General features: G+C 37.6%; 1 protein-coding gene across 5 annotated transcripts in view; it reads right to left on the reverse strand.

The window, feature by feature from the left end:
- Window positions 1–317: 317 nt before the first annotated feature.
- The window catches only part of fmnl3 (formin-like 3), a 45,952-nt gene continuing 20,437 nt past the window's right edge, over window positions 318–25,832 (reverse strand). Inside the window, exons 4-27 of one of the 5 annotated variants that reach the window (XM_058762912.1) lie at window positions 24,971–25,047; window positions 20,942–21,025; window positions 20,462–20,596; window positions 17,601–17,709; window positions 15,222–15,298; window positions 13,735–13,828; window positions 12,778–12,852; window positions 12,595–12,705; window positions 12,245–12,394; window positions 10,810–10,911; window positions 9,763–10,117; window positions 9,178–9,261; window positions 8,880–9,004; window positions 8,582–8,784; window positions 8,270–8,504; window positions 7,852–7,920; window positions 7,689–7,769; window positions 7,472–7,601; window positions 7,188–7,348; window positions 7,008–7,109; window positions 6,188–6,280; window positions 5,641–5,764; window positions 3,834–3,879; window positions 318–2,099 (exon numbers count right to left, since the gene is read on the reverse strand). In XM_058762912.1, the coding sequence (XP_058618895.1) occupies window positions 2,069–2,099; window positions 3,834–3,879; window positions 5,641–5,764; window positions 6,188–6,280; window positions 7,008–7,109; window positions 7,188–7,348; window positions 7,472–7,601; window positions 7,689–7,769; window positions 7,852–7,920; window positions 8,270–8,504; window positions 8,582–8,784; window positions 8,880–9,004; window positions 9,178–9,261; window positions 9,763–10,117; window positions 10,810–10,911; window positions 12,245–12,394; window positions 12,595–12,705; window positions 12,778–12,852; window positions 13,735–13,828; window positions 15,222–15,298; window positions 17,601–17,709; window positions 20,462–20,596; window positions 20,942–21,025; window positions 24,971–25,047 (2,853 nt within the window). In that variant the 3' untranslated portion in view covers window positions 318–2,068. Of the gene's footprint in view, window positions 2,100–3,833; window positions 3,883–4,324; window positions 4,457–5,640; window positions 5,765–6,187; window positions 6,281–7,007; window positions 7,110–7,187; window positions 7,349–7,471; window positions 7,602–7,688; window positions 7,770–7,851; window positions 7,921–8,269; window positions 8,505–8,581; window positions 8,785–8,879; window positions 9,005–9,177; window positions 9,262–9,762; window positions 10,118–10,809; window positions 10,912–12,244; window positions 12,395–12,594; window positions 12,706–12,777; window positions 12,853–13,734; window positions 13,829–15,221; window positions 15,299–17,600; window positions 17,710–20,461; window positions 20,597–20,941; window positions 21,026–24,970; window positions 25,048–25,832 lie in introns of all 5 variants that reach the window. The other 4 variants (XM_058762911.1, XM_058762910.1, XM_058762915.1 and 1 more) reach the window with 4 other exon arrangements.

Raw genomic sequence — 25,832 nt, forward strand, 5'->3', positions numbered from 1 at the left:
CAAGAAATGTTAATTTGTTAGATTTTGTAAGGTTCATGATAATATTATAATAATATTAGCTGCAAATACAGAATGCATTATTTAAATGCTGCTATGTGTAACATCAAATTATAAATCTAAAACAATTACTGTTGACCTAGTACTAGATATAAGGGTGAATACAGGTTAAATGGGACTCTTTCTGGCTTGTCATTGGCATTAATCTAAAATATGATCCCCAGATGTTCTTACAAAAAAATACCATGGCAATAATCTACAATATACAGTGTAAAAAGTGGGTGGGTGTATGTATTAATCAAATTCATATAAAGGCGCAGTCGAGTCTCAAATATTTTTATTTGCCACTTCAACAGAATATCCAGTTAACTGCTGCATTCATTGGTCTATTTCAACCAAATAACATTAAAACTTTGGTACATTCATCTTGTGCTTTGCCTTTCCTCCCAAATGGCTTGATTTACGTCCAACAACATAAAAAAAGTTCAGTCTTAGAAATAACTTCTCCAAGAAGACATATAAGCTGTTAGTGTTTAATTTACATGTTTTCACTTCTCTTGAGCTACAGTGATATGGTACTACGTCCCTTTTTTATAAAACGGGTACTTCCGGTCCCGTTGGGATCGCTGCGATGCCTACGTTTGCCTCCTGGCGGACTGTCGAGGCTATTTTAGCTCCTCTAGCGGTAAGACGCCACTTAATGTATTTTTCTAAAACGTAAAAATAATCATTTCTATCCTTAATACCTAAAACATTTCGTTTTATAAAAGCAGAAAGCACTTGAGGCCTTACTGAACTGTGTGTAATATAACCGGCAGCGCATCCCGAACAAAGCAACTACTCGCAGTAAAGCGCGGCCTCGCGTAAGATATTGCTAAAATAAAGCTCATACAATTTCATATCTTGTCTCTAGTCGAATAATCGGTTCTTATTCAATGATAGTGCAAAGAAAGTAATTATTGTATTAGGGACATATTAGATGATAATAAAATTCATCTTATTAAACGTTATTGTTGGTTTAAACCAAGTAAATCAATACAAACCATGAATGTCCTTCATTTTACTAACTCTGGCAACTGGTACAACTGCACACCCAAAGGATTCTGTTATATCATCTTTACAACCCTGGAGTGATTCTTATTGGATATAAAATGCATTTATATACATAAGCATTCTGTGTGGTAAAGAATGGGTCCGATCCTTATTCTCTGAGGAAGAATATTTCAAGGCATGGCATAACGTTATGCACACTTTGTTCTGGTACATGCGCATTAAACACTTAAAAAGCTGGGTGAAGGCACCATCAATACAAGGCACACGGTCAGTCAAATAGAGCACTTCAGGTGCTTTTGTTAAAGCTGCAGTGGATAACTGCATAATATTTACATTAAGCATCTGAAATGTTACACCATAACGATTAACACAAGTATAAACTTAGATACATCAATATTGGCTATAAGAAATAATACTGACTCAACAGAAAGGCACTTCTTTGTAACCGTAGGGTTAAAATACTGGAGACGAAGTAGTCCGCTCCAGGTAGTTAGGATTAATAAATCATTTGAGTTCATAGTTAATAAAAGAACTGTACAAACGGGCCTGGAAGTCAGTGACCTCAGACAGAAAGTCATGCTTACATTGCACAATAAAAGGAAATCCATGTTAATGGACATGAGATCCCATTGGAAGGCTCTTCAGGGTCAGCAGGCTAGTGTTACCGCTGTCTGTGTGTCAACCACAACAAGCATTTTTCCTGTGCCAACGCAAGCTGTCACAGACGCTCCTCAGGATTTGCGTGCGCGAGCGTTCATGAGGCCGCCCTTAATGTCTGTGCTTTTATGGCTTTATTGAAAGAGCCTCCAGTGCAGAATCCAAAAAGGATTTCCATAAATAAATAACTTCCCCACCCCACCCCCACCTAAAACCAAAGACACTGGTTTGGTCCTGCACTTCCCTCAGTCACTGTGATTTGCAGGAAGATGCCATTTCGGAAGAAAGCGGGGGGAGAGTAGCAGTGGGTGAGTGAGTGAGGGGTCTTTAGGGTCGCTTCCACCCATTCCGGATCACCGCGTCAGCTCGCAGGAAGGGCTGGCTTCGGAGATCTGTGAGTGGGGAAGGGAGAGAGTTAGAGTTAGATCAGGGAACATTTAGGGTAGCAGGGGTCATTCTCAGCATTTGAGCTGGCTGCTAATATTTGTGCTGTCTTTGCAGAATTCTGCATTCCTTCAACCTTTTCAGATCTTACTTTACTTTACTTTAAAGGAACAGTTCACCCAAAAAGGAAAATTCTGTCATTTACCCAGCCTCATGTCATTCATGCTTTTATCTGGGAAAGGAGATATTTAGCATAATGTTGATACTATTCTTATATTTAGAATGAAAGCAACAGTGACTGGCAGCTGTCAAGCTCCGAAAAGGAATAATGCGTCACTGTTTCCACAAAAACATTAAAGGGAAAGTTCACCCAAAATGAAAATTTTATCATCATTTATTCACCCCCATGTTGTTCCAAACCTGTATGACTCTATTTTTTCTGTTAAACACAGAAGAAGATATTTTGAGGAATGATGTGTAAACAAACAGTTGATGGTAGCCATTGACTTCCATGGTATGGGAAAAACACTGTGGAAGACGATGGGGACCAGAAATTGTTTGGTTACATACATTCTTTTACAGATTATCTCCTTTTGTGTTCAACACAAGAAAAAAAAAGAATGTTAGTGTATGTAAAACAGCAAAAACAGCACCTTCCAGTTCCACAAAAGGGTCTTAAATGACATTTCATTTTTGTGTCAACTATTCCTTTTTTAAAGTTTAAAAACAATGCAATTAATATAAATCTCAATAACTGCTTCTAGCATAAACATAGGCATGGCCCTGCACTTATAAAGCACACACAGTAAAACACTAACAGAGACACAAAACAAAATACAATCACTGCAGTAAGACCATTCAACACAAATACATCTGAACTGATAGATTCAGTGTTCAGCAAGGTCTTAAAAGATACTATAACATTTCCATATATACTGAAACATTACACCACTATATACAGTAACCATTACATGTAGATCTTGCTGAACAGAACACAGACATGCAGGTGACGATACAGAAGAGGACATAAACATGTTAGACAAACAGCACAGTGCAAAGATACAGCGGACAAACACAGCTTTACATGATGCAACAGTGATGACAAGAAAATGGAGATTTCATTCATGGGCCCTTCTGATATATGCTAACAAAAAGGTTTTGTACTAATGATTAGTTTGTAATAAGATTTGATATCTATAAGGTTATATAAAACTATAAAAATGTTGTAGTTTATATAATATATCTTAAGGTATAAATAGTATATAATATAGTAAAAAAAAACCTGAATTGTGAGATGTAAACTGAGGGAAAAATAGTAAAAGATGTAAACTCAGAATTCCTAGAAGAAAAGTCAGAATTCGCCTGTTTTTTTTCTCAAAAATGAAAGTTTATATTTCACAATTCTAACTTTGTTTCACAAAATTGTGAGAAACAAATTCCAAATTGTGAAATAAAATCTCAGAATTGCGAGATAAAAAAAAAATTAAAAATTTTTTCATTCCGTGGTAAGACTATTAAAAAATATATAGCTAATTATCTTATATTTTTGATACAATGACAAGTTTCATAAAATATATATTTAATAATGCAAAAAAGCAATATTCAGTACAAGACTGCATTTGGCCACTTAAGCTTCGGCATTGTAGCAATGTGCAAAATATAGCACCGCTAAAGCAATTGAGCTGATGGTAAAAAGGCAGACAGGAGCAAAGCATCATGAAGCTCCATGATGCCTTTCTTACCCTCCAATTATTTTGTGCTCAAATTTACTCAGATTAATCCCCTGTTCTGCTGGAAAGGTAGAACAAAGAGTTATGGGAGAGAAGATGAGAGTTAGCAGGTGACAAACCAAGTGAAACATAATAAGGACTGTTACACAGGCCAAATCTCTCTGGACAATATGACAAACAGAAAGACCCATTACAAAAATTATTATTATTAAATCAAAAAAGCATACATGTAAACATCAGTCAAGCAACAGTTTTACAGTACAAAAATATGATTATATTATATTATATCATATACGAATATTTTAATGCTTTTCATTTGTCATAATTCCCTTGAGATAGATTTGGCCGGTCCCTGTTTCAGATCTGTGAACAGCCACAGCTCGTGTTTCCCACTATTCCGTTGTGTGTAGGTTAGTAAAGGATGCTGGGTAACCAAGTGACAGAATGGGTCATGCAAGTGGTTGTATGCATGCACTTTGCAACTGGTAAGAGAACGGGACAACCTGCGGCATTAGGGGCAGTTTTTTTGGGGGGTTTGGGGGGCTAGCAGATGGACTCGTCGAAGAGGTTGGTATCGCAGAAGAAGCGAGAGCCCCGTTTGGCCGTGCGGGCTGTGAAGGGCACACTCTTCAGCACTGAGGGAGGTAGGGAGGGAGGGAGGTCAGAGACAGAACGTTATATCTGAGGTTAAGAAGGAGCATGTGTTCCTAAAAGAGAAACCACTTGTTTTGACCCTTGCAACTTCCTGGAATTTTTGTGCAAGATGTTTTCAATCCTATTTAACAGCGACAGCCATAAAATCTTCTTCACATGGGTACACTATCGTTCAAAAATTGCTGAAAATTACATCACAGGAATAAATTTAATTTTAAAATATATTAAAACAAAACACGTTTTAAATTGCAATAATATTTTACAATATTACTTGTTTTACTGTATTTTTGAAGAAAATCAATGCAACCTTTATGAGACCTCTTTCAAAAACATCAATAAAATCTTACAGATCCCAAACTCTTAAACAATAGTGTGCATCGCAGATGGAGAAATTTGTTTTTTAAGGAAAAACTACTGTTAATTAATTAATGATTAACCTGAGCACAGGATACATGGGTAAACTTTAAGAATAAATCATTAAAGTACATGTTAAACAATCATGTTCAAGTAAAAACTTAAGCATTAATAGAGATTAAATCCTGTTACTTTGTGACTGGGGTAACAGAAGAGGATAAGTGACTATTCTTCATTCTGTCAGTAATATCTATGGCTTCATAAGGCTGGGACGTTGTTTACTGAAATGTTAAAATAAAAACTGAAAATGTCCCTATATGTGCACAACCTCTGGACTACATTTAAAGAGACATTTTGGGCTATTTTGTTGGTATTGCAAAATCAGAAGATCTCTGTGTTTGCCAAAAAGAAAAGAAAAAAGATACAGTGGTTATTAATTTATAATAAATATAAATACCCTTAATCGAGAGCATTATGTGAATGATAGATTATGGTCTTTTGTTATTAAAAAATGATAGTATTTCCTGCACAGTGTCTACAATCTCTCTTAAGAGCATCCTGTACAATTTATTTACATACTTTAGAAAGAGAATCATTTAGTTAGTATGCCATCTAATTAACTCTGAATATCCCTGAGGGTTGATTCAAATTCTGAACCATTGGTTTTAACTGATATGCACTTGTAAAGTGTTGTGATTGAGCTGTAAGGGCCGATGTTTAACATAACAGAGAGTACACTGCTGATGTGGAGAGCTGTGGACCACCACACTGATTGTGGACCCCTGGCTGATGGTAGTCCTGCCTGGCCCACCTGTGATAATGTCTTCAATGGTGCCATCTTTGCCCTCATATACAGGCCGGTGGTCCTTGGCCTGTCTGCGCCGGAGCTCTGCGATCAGTTCCTGCTGCTGCTGTCGCTTCTTTTGAGCCTGGACCTGCAGTGAAAAAAAAAAAAAAAAATGTTTACCACTAATATCATCTGGAAGTGCTTGAAATATTTAAGGGATACAAGGGCAAATTTACTAGAATAGAATAGTATTATAGCAAAAAAACCTGAAAGTGGTATGTTTACATGCACTAATTTTCATCTATTGGATTGCATCCAATCTGATTCAAATTCTGAAAGTTCTGTTTATATAAACCTGAATGTTTAAATGTGATTCACATATTCGTTTGCATGTGCATTACATGAATTCTGAACAAAACGTGTTGCGTTCAGAACCAGAGAACACCACTGCGATAATATCACTGGAGCTCTTATGAGTATAATTGCTGTTTGTGACTTAAAACACTGATTCTGAAAAGTCTTCTAGTTTAATATTACATTTTTTTTTTTCTCTCAGGCTCTTAGATTTCACCTTGGGCTCATGCTGTTTGGCCTCCTGTGCTAGTAGTTTTTCTCTCATGGCTTCCTCTTGCTTTTTCCTCTGTTCGTTTTCCTGCACAGCCTCCTGCAGAAAACAACAACACAGTTCCGTCAAGAGAGGTGAGTGTGATCCGGGTCCTGACACTGCACAAAACACAGGCTACGACCTCACATCTAAACAATCACGGCAACCTCTGAGAAGGGATATGAGTATGGACACACACGAACGCATAGAGATCTTGGAGCTTTTTCGGTTCCTCATGTAGTCTCATAAATCCACCGGCAGAACAATGTGAGGAAGAGGTGTGTGTATGCGTGTGTGTCCGGGTTAAAGGCGGTGAAGGCAAAGCCCAGTCTAAACACAGCAGCTGCCCTTAAATCTCAGCCCAGCTGCCCCTTCCTGTTATTCACCCTCTGCTAACGTCTGCTACTCCACCCCAGCGCTCTGACGCTGATGCTCCAACAGGGAAGACATTAAAACAAGGATGGCCAAAGGATATAAACACACATAGAAACTGTGTGCATTCAGGGTCTGAACCCACAACCAATTGGCTAGCAGGCCAGATCTTTCATCACATCATGTTTACTAAACATGCCAGACAGCAAATCACATGAACGCCTCCTTCCTGTCCTCAATGACCTGAAATCAGGTCGGGTTCACCTTTCCCCCCGAGGCTTAGAAAATAAAAGTCTCTTCCTGATGAGTATACAGAGCAACAAATGTGTTTTCTCCTTGTCATATTATGAAGATTCATGATTCTTTAGTGCAGTGCCTAGAACCATTGAGTGAATCATTTAATAGATTGCAGTACCTTGTAGGCTTTGATGAACCGTACAAACACTGGGAAGAACACAGAGGGCGGTGTGGTCTTAGGACTCTCCCCAAAGTAAAGCACCACATTGTTGAAAGCCTCCTATAAATGGATTCAATTTTAGATTAGATAATCTGGTTTTGTATTCAGAAAGTGTTTCGTAAAAGAGAGAAAGGACACCTCAGCAGTCTTGGCATCTTTTTGTAGTTTGTCCAGCTGTGTATCGCTGGTCTGGAGGAAGCCCTTGAGTACAGCGTGGTCATGCAGACTGCATTCTCTCCTGACCAGATCCTTGCCCTTACCCAGCTCCTTAACATCCAACAACACGTTCTCCAGGGAGACTGTAACGGAAGATTTCAAATTAATGCAATTAGAGTTCAAATGGAAATAAATCCAAAGACATTCAAATCATTTCTGTAAGTGGGACATGTTCAGTTCAAATTCCAACCCTGAAGGACACAGACCTGCTGCAGCCTTATCCACAAAGTGCAGTTCATTGTAGAAGGTAGCCAGTTCAGGATATTTCTCTTTGACGACCAGAGAAATGTAGTGCAGCAGTGTCATTTTCCGGTCAGTAGACTTAGTATCTAGCAGCTGAGAGAGAACAACATCAGCATGGGTGAGAAAAGCACTGTTATTCAACTACAACATCGCTGAAGCCATTTCTACACTCCAGCTCACCAGATCCAGACTCTGAAGTTTGAAACCGTACACCGAGCCTCTTTTACTACTGTTCATGTAGTTGCCCAAGGCCAGAATGATCTGTGGAGACAAAAACGGATAGTTAAGCATAACTGGAGATGATTTTGAACCCTTATAATACGCAAAACAAGAAGACATTTACTTCAAGAATCTTCTTTAACTTTGGAGAAGACTTCACTGACGCTGATGCAGCGATGATGGCGTTGAGTTGCTGTGGATTTAAATGAACAGATGTAAAATCTTGATTTGATCAGGGTGACTGTGATATTGCCAGGAACGCATTCCTACATCAACGTCTTTGTTGTTCCAGAAATAAAATTCCCATCAAACAAACTAACCCTATACTTAACCCCAAGCCTAATCCCTAAAATCAGAGGTAAATAATAGGTTGATAAGTCTATGCCTCAAATTAACCCCAAAATGTGAACAGGAATGTTGTTCCAGGAACAACAAGGATGTTGGTCTAACGATTTTCACAAATCACTGTGGATGGTCATTCTTCACCAAAAATCTATTTAAAAACCCCACAAAATTTCCCAACTTCCATCATAGTTGCTCACCGGGGTCAGCATGTTGACATTATCATTGAAGTTGCCCACAAACGTGATGATGCTCATTCTCTGAGTGAGCCGCTCAATCTTGCTGAAGAGGAGCATGAAACGGTCTTCCTCAGCTAGTTGGTCCAGAGGTCTCCTCTCGCGCTCATACTGACGCAGTAGTTTACTCTCAGCCTCCGTGGGCAGAAACCGCATCAGGCATTCCACGAAGTCCACTGGCAGGGCTTTCAGATCAAACCTGCAACATGGATATTGCATCATATTAATCTCAGAGGAGATTTTTGAGAAGATTAAGACACTTGCATATGTGCGTACGTTTGAATGGCTTTGCAAATCTCTTCTGTGGTCTTGTTGGCCTTGCGCAGAGTGATGGCCAGGTTCTTTGAGCGATTGGCATCAAGCAGCTGCACTTTGTTGACGACCTTGTGAGAAACCTTGCTCTTTGAGCATGACAGATCCACCACAGGACCCTGCGCTTTCGTCTTGAACAGCTCCTCAAACTTCTCCAGATCCAACTCCTACACGACCAATCAAGAGCACATGGCATAGGTGGAGAGTTTCATGGAGCACACGCTCAAAATAATTAGCAAATCTGAGTCAAGCTCAGTATCACCTCAAGCACACGCTCATCATCGATTTCGTTGAAGACGGTTCCATTGATCTGGTTGGGTTTCAGTGCAGTCCAGTTGAAGACAGGTAGGCGGAATTTGGTTTTTATGGGTTTCTTGATGCGTATGGCTATAAGATAAGAATAAACATTATGGTCGGACGTTTTTTTTTTTACAAACATAATTACGTATGATAACATCCTGAGAGTGATTTGTCACTGTGACTTGCTTTAATCTTTTGTTTGCAACAAATCAGAGCTAAGATAGTACTGTTTCCTATTATTATTTGTAATTTTGAATTACCTGATAAGCCAACACTTAGGATGACTGATGGTGATGTTCCAGGCAGAGGTGGAGGAGGTGGAGGAGGAATAGGAATACACTCGACTATATAAAATAATAGAGATGTAATACATTAGTATGCATACATTTTCAGCTTTACTCTTAAATCTGTTCCCAAACAGTCACAAGGGTTTAATAGATATTTAGTTAGTCCCAGTCCAGCTGCTTCCTCAGCAGAAACCGCTCCTTAGCTAAAGGAAACACCCTTAGCTTTTCCTTTTCCTGCTAGGCTTGCAAAGACTTGTACATTTAAATCTCTGTAACTCAGAGGGAACTAAGTGTGCACAGCTGAGTCTTGTTTTTCTGATTATTATACACTACAAATAACTCTCCATAATCTTAAGCTTCAAGGGAACCCTTACATATCTGTGTTCCATTGACAGTGGGCATGCACTGGTGCCAAACCTAAACTTTTCCTTGTCCACCCTTGAAATCAAATGAGTTCTGAGAATCTCAGATCTCCTGGTCAAGCAACAGTAACTGATAGCACACCACACACGATTCATGAACACAACTGATTTTCCTGGCTGTTCTCAGACTCAGTACCTTCTGAAGGGAGTGGTGGGGCAGGTGGAGGTGGAGGTGGCGGTGGAGGTGGAGCAACAGCTTCAATAGGAGCAGGTGTAGTGACACTCAGACCTCCATTCCCACTCATGCTTGCAGTAAGTAAGCCCAGGTCTCCCAGAAGTGCTCCAGCTGCTGCTCCACCAGCCAGTCCTCCTCTACCCAGAGCCTCAATGGCAATATCCCCATCAGGCTGCTTGCGTAAACGAATGGTGCCCTGCTGCTCCAGCTCCAGCAATTGCTTCTCAATGTTATTGTGCCTCTGAAAGGCGGCATCCTTCTCCTGGATCATCCGCCGCAGTGTGTGCACTTGTGAACTGGCGGACTCATATGTCTCCTGCATAACCATGAGAATGACCAGTCAAGGATGTTATGGTACAAAGGTAGTTCAACACATTTATTGTACTCTTCTCTCAGCCTAGCAATGATAAGTCTAAACAGCACATGTAAATACTCTGTTTTGATATATACCATGGACTCTTTTCACATTTCTGTGAGTCTCAGAAGCATTAGTCATCATAGTTGGGTAAATTTCTATAGTGGTGAATGAAAACTATAACAAATATAATTTTGATATTTATAATTTTTGCCACAACAGCAATAGAAACAATCCACAATAGTGTTTCTATGACTTTCCAACAGAGGTAAAAAAATATTGAGAGATTGAAAAATATCAAATTTGCTCACTCCTTCAGCTGTTAGAAACACTCATGGAGCGGCATTAACCAATTTTTTCAGTAAACTGATACCAAAGCAATAAAACTGTATAATTTTAAAATTGTACATTATTATTATCATAGTAGATGTCCAAAAAACATGGTATCTTACTCTGTTATTAGACATTTAGACATCTAGTAGCCAGACTATGCAAAAGCCACAAATGATTAATAATCAGTCATTCTTAATGACATATTTTCATTGTACGTGTTATCATCATTCCTATTAGATGTTCATATTACACAAACAAATCATTATAGGAGGTATTTGCATGTCAAGCTCATGAGTGAAGACGATATAAACGAGGCCTACCTTTATGGTTGCCAGTTCCTTGTCTTTGTGTAACAGCTGTTTCTCCAGATCTGCTACCTTCATCATGGTCTCATTTTCAACATCTAGAAGCTTCTCTGTCACCTAGAACAAAAAAAGGAGGAGCACGAGAGAAAACATGACAGCGTGAGAGGCTGCAAAACAAAAATTAGTGAAGATAGAGAGGCGGTTCAGAGCATTAATCCTATAAACATCTCTCCCATACCCTTTTAAGCTTCATTCTGTCTCTCTCACTCTCTTACGGATCAATAATAACATTCCCAGCGGTATGACACAGCATATGAGGTAGCATCACTTTCACTTTTGAAGCAGTGAAGATTACACACATAGTGGAATATTTGGGGAATTCCTCCTCCCCCAGCAAGAGAAAAAGAGTTGTGTGATTCTCTGCTCATTTCAAGACCTTTGCCATGAGCATAACTCAGCCCAGCAGAAAGGCCCACTACGGAGTCAAGATCAGAGGAACAATCCGAGGTTTGTTTTTACACTGCCTGCATTCTGCATACTCAGATTTACAAACCTTTATCTGTTGAACTAAACACTTATAAGCCCAATCAGTTCTGCAAGTCAGATTATAAATTATATTTTAAGATCTCTCTGCACCAAAAGTGAATGATTAAGCTATGCATGAGGCTATATGTTGTGAGTGAATACTAGGAAATAACCCTGATTTCTGTGAACTCTGATCAGGGTGAAGTCAATAAGATATTCAAAGTGTCAACATGACTGACTTGTGCTATGATAAACTATCCTTAATATTTACAGATTTGACATAATTAGGATATGAATATAATTAGGACTATGAATAGATTAAATCAAAGTGTGAGTGTGGTGATGTAAGCAAACATTTATTACATAATTGGTCCAATAAAAAAAAAAATTGGTCGATATTGACATCATAATATATACACCGTCAATAAAGTAAAGAAAATACTTTTATTCAGCAAGGACACATTAAATTTAAAAAAGTAAACAGTAAAGACATTTATAATGTTACAAAAGATTTCCATTTTAAATAAATGCTGTTCTTTTGAACTTCCACAAAAATATTATTTTCAAATATATTACAGCCTTAGTGAGCAAAATATACTTCTGTCAAAAATATAAAGACACTGTACTGATCCTAAATTTTGAATGTAAATGTACATATTTATGGAATTTTTAAAAACTGCATGTAAAATGCTTATGAATTTCCAAAGCACTTGTATACCTATCACAAATAATTTTTTAAATATGCTATTTATTTTATTATTGTTTATTAAAATACTACTTTATTTTTTATAACATAATCTGCTCTGCATCATTTTTTGTAATGTAAGCAATGAGGTTTTCACATTTTAGCTGATGTATACTGTGTGTATGAGGTATAATAATAATGAAATAGCAATAATGAAAGGGCGTATATAATGGTTCTTACATGAGACAAATGTTCTTCCAGCTCCTCCACTTTCTCCAGGGCCACATTCTTTGTTTCAGCGTCCTCCAACAGACCTCCAACATCAAACACATTATCCAGGTAAGCCTGGATCTGCACCGACAACTTATCACTCTCTGTGTGCTTGGATTTCTGGAAGGAAACACGGGGGATTTCTTAATGATTTTTCATGTGGTTACATGTGAGTTTAACAATATCTCCAACCGTCTGTATGACTGAATCATTCAATAGTATTTCAAATACAAAAAGACATCTACGTAACAAACTTGCCTTTTTACTTGGCTATTTAAACACTGAATGATTTTAGATCAGTTTGAACATTGACTGGATACCTCCAGGAAGTCATCAAGCCCCAGCTTAGTGAACTCATACTGCAGATGTACACGGAAGTTCATGTCCTCCACAGAATGGACCACAATGTTGATGAACTGCATGCAAGCCACCTGAGACACAAACCTCACAGTCAAACACATCCATGTCTCACACTCAATACTGACGTGCTTTCATGCACCTACCATGAAGTCGATGTTCCCATCTTCACTACGGAAATACTCCATCAGCTTCTCAAAGCGGTGCTTCTCCTTACACACCTGCACATATTTTTATTTAGTCAGTCACAAAAACAGTAACCCCTCAACACAGTATAAACAGATTTGTTGAGTGTTAAAATATAAAGTGTGATAGTTATAGCCCTTATATCCTCACAAATAACCATCCCAAAACTTGAAGAAAAACAAACACAAAGAAGAAATTACTGAGGTTTCTAGTTCTAGAAACAGCAGCATATGAGGTTATGAGGTTCAGTGAAGCTGAGACTGATGGAGAATTCAGATCACAGTCCATACAGGAGAAAGTCAGACATTATTGTAGACTTTATGGAAAAAGAAGGGGATTGAAATAACAAAGGAACTATGTTATGCCCTCGCATTTCACTATGGCAGAATGAGAAACGTATTTCAAATCAGCTTCTTGCTTTGCTGATTTAAATGTGGAACATTTAATTTATTAGTCTAAATTCCAAGTTAGCGCAACCACAGACTTTTTGAAGACTAGTTCTGCCAGGCAGTATTTTATTTCAGTCTTTCTCACAGCATTATTGTGACTGCTGTGTTGATTATCTCTCTTAGTTTCTCAAGATAGAGTTGGATAGTTACGAGATAATTGGCCCATTTCCGGTATTTAAATGACTTGGCAAACAAAACTAAGAGGTTGAGTGAAAGGTTGAGTCTACGGGCAATTCCCCAACCACCCCCCCCCCCAAAAAAAACCACTGATCTTTATCAGAAACGGATTTGATGAAACGACTGGTTTAAGATGTGGTGTTTTCCCACAAATGCATGTGGGAAGGGAGAAAATGGCCAGCTAATTGGCTGTATATGTGCATGAACTAAAACAAAGACAACTTTTTTAACATAATACAGCATTCATGGTTTTTGTAAGACACATGCAGATGTAAAAATCACAGTATCTACCTCTTTGAAGTTATCAAACGCTGAGAGGATGATTTCATGGCCTCCTCGCACCAAACATACAGCAGCCAGCAGCTCCAGGACCAGCGCCTTTGTTCTACAGGCAGAACAAAAGCTTCTGTGAGCATTCAATTGGACCAGAGTGGCAGAGCAGGACTCACACAGTAAGACGGGTAACATTACCAACTTGACAGATCATTACCCACCCACACCTGCTTAGATCTATCCTTCAGGGAGAACAGCAGCTTTGTGTCCATTGTTATACAATTTTCAAAATCAGAAACGTGATAGCGCACTTTCATCTTGAGCCTCTCAATGGGGTCACATCTGATGCTGAGTATCAGGGGTAATTTTATGGTGATGTTTTGGAATGACACAATCCAAGAAAAGCCTTTAAAAGTCGTGATTGAGTGAGACATTGGCGTATGATTCATTGAGCTCTAGGAATGATGCTTTCAAAAGGTTGGGGGGTTTTCCATGCTTCAGTCTGAACTGATCTAAGCTTCTACTACAAATACACTTAGTCAGACTGACACTAATCCGCTTGAAAGAATTCATTCTTACCAAACAAAAGCACAACTCTAATACCCAACTTCACAGCGCCACCAAAACTAAAGGTCACTGAAAGTACTGCATTAATCGGGCTCATCAGGTAGCTACATATTTAGGGTCTGTTCACACAAAACACTTTTTTTTTTTTTTTGCATTCTACTGTGCTGTTTTTCTATATAAACATGCTCTAGACAGACATGTGTGACTGTTGCGCTAAAATATTAAGTGTTTTGCAGCATCTCACACATTGTAAAAATAAGGCATTCAAGTTAAAAAGTAGTAAAAAGTTTGTTTTTTTTCTCTGCACTTTGTCTCTCATTTTTAAATGCAAAAACACATTCTCTATGAATGGCCCTTAGAGGGAAAGCACACCTAAAAATTAGAATTCTGTCATAATTTACTCCACCTCATGTCATTTATTTCTTCTGTGGATCACAAAAGAAGATATTTTGAAGAAAGTTGGTAACCAAACAATTTTGGGTCCCACTGACTTCCATAGTAAGAAAAAAAACAAAAAACAATGGAAGTGGGACTAAATACTGTTTGGTTCTTTGTTATGTAAAACACAAAAGAAGTTATTTTGAAGAATGTTGGTAACCAAAAAGTTTTGAGTCCCATTGACTTCCATAGTATGGACCAAAAATACTGTTTGGTTCTTTATGTGAAACACAAAAGATATTTTGAAGAATGTTGGTAACCAAACAGTTTTGAATCCCACTGACTTCCATAGTATGGACCAAAAATACTATACTATGGAAGTCAATGGAACCCGAAACCGTTTGTTTACCAACATTCTACAAAATACCTTCTTTTGTGTTCAGTAGAAGAAAGAAATGCACACAGGTTTGGAAAGACATGAGCGTGAGTGAATGACAGAATTTTTCATTTTCATTTTTGGGTGGACCTTTAAAACTGTTATACAGAGCCCCAATTCTTACCTTGGGTTCTTATTGTTCAAACTTAGGGCAATCTCGTTGACAGCATGCGCATGAGACATGACGAGGTTGAAGCCATACTAGGGTGAGAAAGGAAAAAGCAATGTGGTATAAGTATTAAAAAAACATTTACCACAGTGCAATGGTGATTCCATAGAGACATGCTGCTGTTTATACAACCCGAATTCCGGAAATGTTGGGACGTTTTTTAAATTTGAATAAAATGAAAACTAATAGAATTTCAAATCACATGAGCTAATATTTTATTCATAATAGAACATAGATAACATAACAAATGTTTAAACTGAGAAATTTTACAATTTTAAGCACAAAATGAGCTCATTTCAAATTTGATGCCTGCTACAGGTCTCAAAACAGTTGGGACGAGGGCATGTTTACCATGGTGTAGCATTTCCTCTTCTTTTCAAAACAGTTTGAAGACATCTGGACATCGAGGTTATGAGTTTCTGGAGTTTTGGTGTTGGAATTTGGTCCCATTCTTGGCTGATATAGGTTTCCAGCTGCTGAAGAGTTTGTGGTCATTATTTTTCGTTTAATGATGCCCCAAATGTTCTCTATAGGTGAAAGATCTGGACTGCAGGCAGGCCAATTCAGCACCCGGACTCTTCTACTACGAAGCCATGCTGTTGTAATAGCTGCAGTATGTGGTTTTGCATTGTCCTGCTGAAATACACGTCATCTGGAGGGGAGCATATGTTGCTCTAAAACCTTTATACAACTTTCAGCATTCATAGTGCCTTCCAAAACATGCAAGCTGCCCATACCGCACTTATGCACCCCCATACCATCGGACATGCTGGCTTTTGAACTGAACACTGATAACATGCTGGTCTCCCTCCTCTTTAGCCTGGAAAATGAGGCTAAAACAAAAATGTCAAATTTGGACTCGTCTGACCATAGAACACTTTTCCACTTTGAAACAGTCCATTTTAAATGAGCCCACAGGACACAACCGCGCTTCTGGACCATGTTCACATATGGCTTCCTTTTTGCATGATAGAGCTGTAGTTGGCATCTGCAGATGGCACGGCAGATTGTGTTTACCGACAGTGGTTTCTGGAAGTACTCCTGGGCCCATTTAGTAATGTTAATGACAGAATCATGCCGATGAGTGATGCAGTGTCGTCTGAGGGCCCGAAGACCACGGGCATCCAACAAAGGTCTTCGGCCAAGTACCTTAAACACAGAGATTTCTCCAGTTTCTCTGAATGATGAGTTTCTTGATGATGCTATGCACTGTAGATGATGAGATTTGCAAAGCCTTTGCAATTTGACGTTGAGGAACGTTGTTTTTAACACAATCCACAATTCCACAATCTTTTTACGCACTCTTTCACAGATTGGAGAGCCTCTGCCCATCTTTACTTCTGAGAGACTCTGCCTCTCTAAGAAATCCCTTTTATAGCTAATCGTGTTACAGACCTGGGGCCTCATTTATAAAGCGTGCGTACGCACAGATTTGATCTTAGAATGTGCGTACGCTTAAATCCACGCCAACGCTCATATTTATAAAAACGGTCTTTGACGTGGAAAAGTGCTTAGCGTCACGTCAGGGTCCGAGCAGACGTACGCACTTTTCATTGTCGGAGTAATGCAGATTTTTTTCAAATGTAAGCTGTTCTTGCAGGTTGCTGTTCTAAATTATGATGATTGGTGATATTTTATATGCTAATGATATTAATTAGGAGTCGTTTACAAGGCAGAAAGCTGAAACCATTCAATTGCGCGCAAGTTCAAGATAATTTGCAATTCATAGATTTCACATCTGAAAGAGGCGTGTACGCTCATTTTCTGTTCGTGAATCTATGAACCGCATGTATGCATTTCTGAGAAACGATCGTAAGATCAAATTTAGGACGGTTTCTGCGCAACATTTTATAAATGAGGCCCCTGATGTCAATTAACTTAATTAGTTGCTAGATGTTCTCCCAGCTGAATCTTTTCAATATTTCTTGCTTTTTCAGCCCTTTGTTGCCTCTGTTCCAACTTTTTTGAGACCTGTACCAGGCATCAAATATGAAATGAGCTCATTTAGTGGATAAAAGTGTAAAATTTCTCCGTTTAAACATTTGTTATGTTCTCTATGTTCTATTGTGAATAAAATATTGGCTCATGTGATTTGAAAGTCTTTTAGTTTTCATTTTATTCAAATTTAAAAAACGTCCCAACATTTCCAGAATTCAGGTTGTAAACTGGACAGACACTGAAACATTCTGGAGAGTAACAGGTTGCTTGTCATGTTCGATTACATTTAATAATACTACTGGGAGAATTGTTTTTATTTGCTGCTTCCTTTCTATGTGCAATCAGGTCAGATATCCCTGAGGTTTTTGTGACCAATCAGGTCTGTGCATCCTGTACCTGATAGTTCATGATTGCTCTGAGGCACATGATGCACACATGCACGTCATCCTTTTGACTCACTAATCTGGAGTTCTTGATGGTTTTGCTGTTGGCAGCTGAGCCATAACTGAAATAGAAGGACAAAGTTAGTAGTTCACAAAAGCTGTGCTTGATTTGACAAACCATAAATGTGCACAAACGATCACTCATATGCACCATATAAAAAGGTTTTCATTCGCGTGTGTTATCTACCCTCAGGAAGTGTGGCTATGGCTCAGTGGGCAAAATAATGCATGCATGTGACTCCTAGTTTCGGTGCAAAGCAATGTTCCTGTCATTGCATGAACACACATATTATAATCTATGAAGTGAGACGGAAGCTAACTGTGAAATTCTAAAACAATATTTGACACTTTCCAAAAATGGGGTCTAATTACTTGAATAAACCAAAGGAACGTAAAATGTTTTTGATGTGAAAACCATTAGATTTTTTAGATAACTATTATCTAAAATAAAATTAACCTAGCATGAGTAGATAGTTTAAAACACATTAAATGTTTGTATTAAAATGCTGATATTGGCCTGTAATAAGGTTTCATCTAATCTAATCTTAATTTTGACAAAATCTGATGAACTGATGACCAAAAATTACATATTTATTTTGTATGCAACGACTTAATACTTAAAAAAAAAAATACTGATCAAACAAATATATATTTATTTTATATATTATATTTATATATTTTTGGTTTTATTTATTTTGTTTTTGTTCAACTTCATTTTAATTTTTATATTAATTTAATGTTTATTACTGGAGAGTAACAAATATAAACATCATGAAATTTTTAAATAAAAAAGTACTTAACCCTGTAAAGCCTGACATACAAAATAATAATCAGAAAAAAGAGATGGGATAGTTTATTTAACCTTTAGAATAAATATTTTTTTTTAAATAAAAAAGGTTTGCATATGTGCAAAACATATTTCAGAAACATAATTTAATGCAACAAAGCCTGATACAGTATATCAAATTTGATACTTGCATTTAACAAGAGTCAAGTAAATCTAAGACCTGCAGAATTATGTTTACTAAAAAAGTATAAACTATCAATCAGACAACAGAAGACATGTAATAGACTGTGTGTACAACAGTTTTTTCAGAAAAAGTTTGATCATATTAATAATTTAGAGGCCTTAGAAATTTTGTGTATTAAATACAATACAGTAGGCTTTATAGGGTTAATGTTTTAAGACTCTGAGGCTCTTTCATACCCTATTCTTGGAAAGTGCCAGTTCTTCAATTTTTGGGAAAGAAAAAAATTATATATATACAGGTGCTGGTCATATAATTAGAATATCATCAAAAAGTTGATTTATTTCACTAATTCCATTCAAAAAGTGAAACTTGTATATTATATTCATTCATTACACACAGACTGATATATTTCAAATGTTTATTTCTTTTAATTTTGATGATTAGAGCTTACAGCTCACTGAAAGGTGTGGCTGTTTACAGAGTGCTGTATCAAAGCATATTAAATGCAAATTTGACTGGAAGGAAGAATTTGGGTAGGAAAAGGTGCACAAGCAACAGGGATGACTGCACGCTTGAGAATACAGTCAAGCAAAGCTGATTCAAACACTTGTGAGAGCTTCACAAGGAGAGAACTGAAGCTGGAGTCAGTGCATCAAGAGTCACCACGCTCAGACGTCTTCAGGAAAAGGGCTACCAAGCCACTTCTCAACCAGAGACAACGTCAGAAGCATCTTACCTGGGCTGTGGAGAAAAAGAACTGGACTGTTGCTCAGTGGTCCAAAGTCCTCTTTTCAGATGAAAGTCAATTTTACATTTCATTTGGAAATCAAGGTCCCAGAGTCTGAAGGAAGAGTGGAGAGGCACAGAATCCATGTTGCTTGAAGTCCAGTGTGAAGTTTCCACAGTCTGTGATGATTTTAGCTGCCATGTCATCTGCTGGTGTTGGTCCACTGTGTTTTCTGATGTCCACAGTCAACGCAGCCATCTACCAGGAGATTTTAGAGCACTTCATGCTTCCTTCTGTTGACAAGCTTTATGGAGATGCTGATTTCATTTTCCAGCAGGACTTGGCACCTGCCCACACTGCCAAAGGTACCAAAAGTTGGTTCAATGACCATAGTGTTACTGTGCTTGATTGGCCAGCAAACTCGCCTGACCTGAACCCCATAGAGAATCTATGGGGTATTGTCAAGAGGAAGATGAGAGACACCAGACCCAACAATGCAGATGAGCTGAAGGCCACCATCAGAGCAACCTGGGCTCTCATAACACCTGAGCAGTGCCACAGACTGATCGACTCCATGCCACGCCGCATTGCTGCAGTAATTCAGGCAAAAGGAGCCCCAACTAAGTATTGAGTGCTGTACATGCTCATACTTTTCATTTTCATACTTTTCAGTTGGCCAAGATTTCTAAAAATCCTTTCTTTGTATTGGTCTTAAGTAATATTCTAATATTTTGAGATACTGATTTTTGACTTTCATGAGCTGTAAGCTCTAATCATCAAAATTAAAAGAAATAAACATTTGAAATATATCAGTCTGTGTGTAATGAATGAATATAATATACAAGTTTCACTTTTTGAATGGAATTAGTGAAATAAATCAACTTTTTGATGATATTCTAATTATATGACCAGCACCTGTATATATATATATATATATATATATATATATATATATATATATATATTGATCAGTCTCAAAACAGTGCATTAAATATTTCAAATTATTGAGTTGTGACTGGCCAGCAGCCTGAACCAAACCAATGCAAGTTATCACATAAGCAAACATAATTTTAAAGCGAGGCAGAGCGTAGCAAGCACAAGCAGGCCAGTACATACCGGAGGACGGATTGCCGCGCAGAGCGCACTAGCGTATTGCAGCCGTTCTGGTGCAGATCCTCAATGGACCTGCTCCAGGACTTAGCCTTGTCCAGCGAAAAGTCGTCACCATTCTCCAGCCCTTCAAAATCCAACCTGAGCCGCACAGACAGGGAACCGCACATAAGGAGGGCAGGGGGTAAGGATGGGGAAGGTTAGCAACAGAGCTCAGTAACAGGGGGTCCAAGATTATGCAGAGAGCAGCACAGGACCATCCAAGCAAATTATAGCATTGCATAACAAAGCACAAAACAAAATGCAGCACACCTACAATGAGGCATTCAGCACAGTCAAAATCATTAAACAACACTGAATTCATTGCAGCCTTTGTCTCCAGCAGAAGCCTGGCTACTTGATCTTTTAATTGTCCTAAAGTTGGTGCATGGATTGGCGTGTTGTGAAGATGACTATGGTTGGTTGTTTTTAGGGTGTGTCACTCACATGACGGCACACTGGGCGAAGGAGAGGTACTCCACCAGGATGTCCAGGCCTCTGTTCTCATCATTGAGGAACTCACGAACCCACCTGCCACATTAAAGAGGGAGATCAAAGCATCCTATTAACATCCTTCTGATATCAAACACACTCTATATATGCTACTATTTAAAAATGTGGGACCAATAAGATTTTATTTTTTTGAAAGAAATTAATACTTTTATTCAGCAAGGATGCCTTAAATTGATCAAATGTGGCAGTAATTATATTTATAATGTTACAAAAGATTTCTATTTTAAATAAATATTGTTCTTTTAAAATTTCTACACTCTAAAAAATGCTGGGTTATTTTATTTTTTTAACCCAAATGCTGGGTTCAGCCTGTTGGGTCATTTTATTGGGTTATTTTTAATATTTTTACCCAGGTGCTGGGGTTTTTAAAAAAAAAATGTATTGGGTCATTTTATTGGGTTATTTTAATGCTGAGTTATTTTTTTCTACCTAACCGCTGGGTTGAGCTTGTCTCCGGTGAAACTTCTCAACAACGCAGCTGCTGAGAGCACAGGCTTTTTAAGTTCACAGGAGAGAGGACTTTAATTTATAAAGTCTTTAATGTGGTGTAAATTATATTATTTTACGCAACACAACATAAGGTCGAGATGTCGGTCAGCTGTGGTCGATTCGCGCTGGAAACGCCTTTGCCTTGCATAACATATATTTCAAGCCAGCAATATAATAATTTTTAAACAATAAATTAAACAACCCAGCATGGTGGGTAAAAACGTTTAACCCAACCAGCTAGGTCAAAATAACCCAGCATGTGTTCAGTCCGATATTTACCCAGCGCTGAGTTGCCAAATAACCCAAGTTGGGTTGTTTTCAACCCAGCATTTTTTAAGAGTGTATTAATCAAGGTATCAACAAAAAAACCTTCTCAAGCAGCAGATCAGCATATTAGAATGATTTCCAATCATGTGACAAGAACTGGAGTAATGGCTGCTAAAAATTCATTTCTGCTATCACAGGAATACATGACATTCTAAAATGTAATAAAATGGAAAAAAGCTATTTTAAACTGAAATCAAATCTCACAATATCACTGCTTCTGCTGTGTTTTTGATCAAATAAATGAACCCAATTTACAGACCCCAAACATTTGAACGGTCATATCTAGAACAAGAGCAAACAGGATCAGATTAACAAAGATTAAAACTATGTAGAAAATATGAAAGACAGATAGAGATAAAAAAAAATGTGAAGAAATGAAACTGTTCTTTTCTAGACTGTCAATATGACAACAGACTTAAGCTTTAGACTAAAGGCAATTGCACACTGAGTCCGAAATTTCCGTTTTCCGTTTTTTCGTATTCGTCATCCTTTCCTATCAAAATGCTTGTTACGGATGCGAAAACGCACAAAATCTAACCTGATCCGAATTTTTTTATGACAGACGAATGATTGATATAAGGTGAGGTCGTATTTATTTTTTAATGTGCGAAAAATTTGGACGAAAACTTCAGACTGAGTGTGCAATGACCTTAAGTGAGCATGAAATTAATCCCATTTACTTTCTGATTGTGAATGATTTATCATTGGACACTACTGCAACAGAAAACAAGTGTTTGTTTTTGTAATCTTTAAAATGGGTACCAATAAGTGCCAATAGTTTTAGGAGGAAAGAAATCCTTCACAACTGACAGCAAAGTCTATAGAACACTGACTTTTCATGATCCAATTAATTTCTGAGAGAAAAAATAAAGTTCTGCCCTTTTTATTGTTGAATATCCTATTGTATAATGAATAATAGATCATATTATGTAAGTAGCGAATGTTGTTTCATGTTGACTTTAAAATCCCAAGACATTTTCAGCCTCAAGGCTGCTCTGAGTTGAGTTGACTGGCTTGGCAAGACTGAGATGGAAAGTCCAGAATAGAGGCTAGTTTTAGATTTCCTTCATTTAGCTCCAGATTTCTGAAAGGGAAACTCAAAGCAAAAGGAATTCCCACCATGCAGAGCAAAGGAACGTGGAGATCATAGCTTGAGAGAGGAGGTTAAATCTCTGACAGTGGGAGTGTTTAGACTGCCTCCCCTGTGCAAACATTCACTTATATATACATGCATTCTTCATTTTTCTGCACGGCTCTCATTTTCATTCTTTTTTTGCCTCTCAAACACAAGCCGTATGATTAGTTGAAATCTGTCTCTATTGTTAAATGGCTTTCGATGCATTAGGAAAAAAAGCTACCAGACTCCCAAACGAGCACAAGAAAAACAGACAAAATGTGGAACTGAGCAAGAAACAGACTTTTCAGACTGAAAAGGTGGAGGGGGCTCACTCCATCATCAGCTTCCTGTCTGCCACCTCCCCCTCCCTGCTCCCCTTTAGTCTCTTTTCCTGTCCGGCCAGATGCTATTTCAGATTGTCTTGGCAAAGCAAGGAGTAGCACATCGGAAAGGGGCCAGGGATCGGACACATGCAATAAACAGTCCTCTGTTCCATTTTATCCAGCCCCCCAAAAAAGTGAAAATAGCCTGCCTATTCTTTTTCTTTTGTTCTTAATGAGAAACACACTACCCCTGGCTCTTAATAATGCAGGATAGTATTGGTTATTTATGGCTCACACAGACAAAGGAAGTCATTCAGAATCATATTTTGTCAGTGTTTTCTGAGATTTTGCTCGTATACTAACTGTGTGTATGTATCAGTGTTCAGGAAGCTACTTTGAACCTGCAGTTTGCCAAGCTACTCATAATGTATAGTAATTTAAACTGAATGCAGCCTTTTAATCTTTTGAAGTAGTAGTTAGCTAACCTACACACAACGAACAAAAAAAGTAACTAGCAACTTGAGAAAAAAAAAAAATTAAATATAAAATGATATAATTTATAATTTAAATGAATAATTTTAAATATTAAATTGTTGTTATAAAATGTTAAAATATGAAATTTTAAATGTTAATAATAAAATGCAATTATTAAAAAACTTATTTAATTATTTTATAATTATTATTACATTTAAATTATATTATTTTAATGTAAAGCCGTATGTTTTGGCACAAACAATCTCAGTTAGCACTTGTAAACTTCACAACTAACAAAATACAAAGCATTATTTTGAATTGTTCATTTGCACGGTCCAAAAAAAAAAATCATTTTTCCAATTATATATATGAGCATATTTGAACACTTGATTCACTCGACTGTAAATTTGCATGCACAATACAAAGTGACATTAAATACAACACATTATGTAATTTCCAAAAGACCTGAACTATTGGAAAATGTGGTGAAGTTATCAGTTACTCCTCATCGCTTGTGTGTTCATCCGATTGGTAAGAATGTACCATTCACGTAACAAGCATGCTATTCTCTGATACGGATGTGTGTAAATGGTTTCACAGTTCCACAACAAATTGTTTTTTTGTATTCAGTAAGTGTGTGTGCCCTTGAAAACGGAATAAAAACAGTGAAAAGATGTTCCCAGTTGTCAGTGCTTCATTGTGTTACACAATTGTGTGTCAGTGTTTTTGTCTGTGTTCATCAATGTGAGTTATAAACCTTTGTGTGTGTGTATACGTGTCCTTTCACACACTACATTGTTGGATGCTACAGGCTTCCTGGCTCTCCAGCATACACAACTCAGCTTCCTGAGTTGCTTGAAGCTGCTAAGGGGGTGGTGTGTGAGGGACGAGATGAATAAAAACCATCTGGACGCTGCCGAGGTCTACAGACAGCATTATAAGCAGAGGGAAGCTGGCAGAACAGCCCAACAGCAGGGATTTGTGCACGAGCAAACACTACATCTAGCTATCTACAACAGGAAGAACAAAGAAAGAGTGATTCTTTAGAGGGGAAAGCCAAACAATACCACAGCTTCCCGTCCATACCACTAGCAGTGCTATTGTTCCCTGCACTGTATACAGGAGCCTCATAACCTCACTGCAATGGTTACTGGGAGGGGTATTTGGAGAGATCAGCACAAGACGAAGAGATGTAAAAGAAGGATTAAATGAAAGAAGACAGGAATTAGTCACCCTATGTGATTGGTTCGAAGCGATATCTCCAGCTCCCGCAGGACTTTGGTGGATTCCTGGACCCTCCTGCGGAATTTCTGCACACAGAAACAAACTGATGATTATCGGCATGTTTGGAGAAAAACTCTGCAATCTCACCAGAACAGTTTAAACATTTCAATAAACACTAACGAGTTCTGGGTAAAACGACACTTCTGGTTAAACTTTTAGTGCACAAAAGAGGTCAATACTAATGACATACAGAGGAAACCAATTGATCATATGTGACCCTGGACCACAAAACCAGTCTTAAGTCGCTGGGGTATATTTGTAGCAATAGCCAAAAATACATTATGGGTCAAAATTATCCATTTTTCTTTTATGCCAAAAATCATTAGGATATTAAGTAAAGATCATATTCCATGAAGATATTTTGTAAATTTCTTACCTTAAATGTATCCAAACTTAATTTCTGATTAGTAACATGCATTGCTAAGAACTTCATTTGGACAACTTTAAAGGCAATTTTCTCAAAAGAAAACGTAAAAATTTTTAAATAACTGTTTTCCATTTTAATAGAATTTAAAATGTAATTTTTTTCTTTGATGCAAAGCAAAATTTTCAGCATAATTTCTCACATGATCCTTCAAAAATAATTCTAATATGCTGATTTGGTGCTCCAGAAACATTTCTCAATATTATTACTGCTGCTTAATATTTTTGAGGAAAGCGAGATAATTTTTAGGATTCTTTGATAAATAGAAAGTTCAAAAGAACAGCATATATTTCCAATTATTTATTAAATGGAAATAATTTGTAACACTATAAATGTCTTTACTTTCACTTTTGATCAATTTAATGCATCCTTGCCGAATAAAAAAAT

Source organism: Onychostoma macrolepis, chromosome 23 (assembly GCF_012432095.1).
Source record: "Onychostoma macrolepis isolate SWU-2019 chromosome 23, ASM1243209v1, whole genome shotgun sequence".
NCBI classification, from domain to species: domain Eukaryota; kingdom Metazoa; phylum Chordata; class Actinopteri; order Cypriniformes; family Cyprinidae; genus Onychostoma; species Onychostoma macrolepis.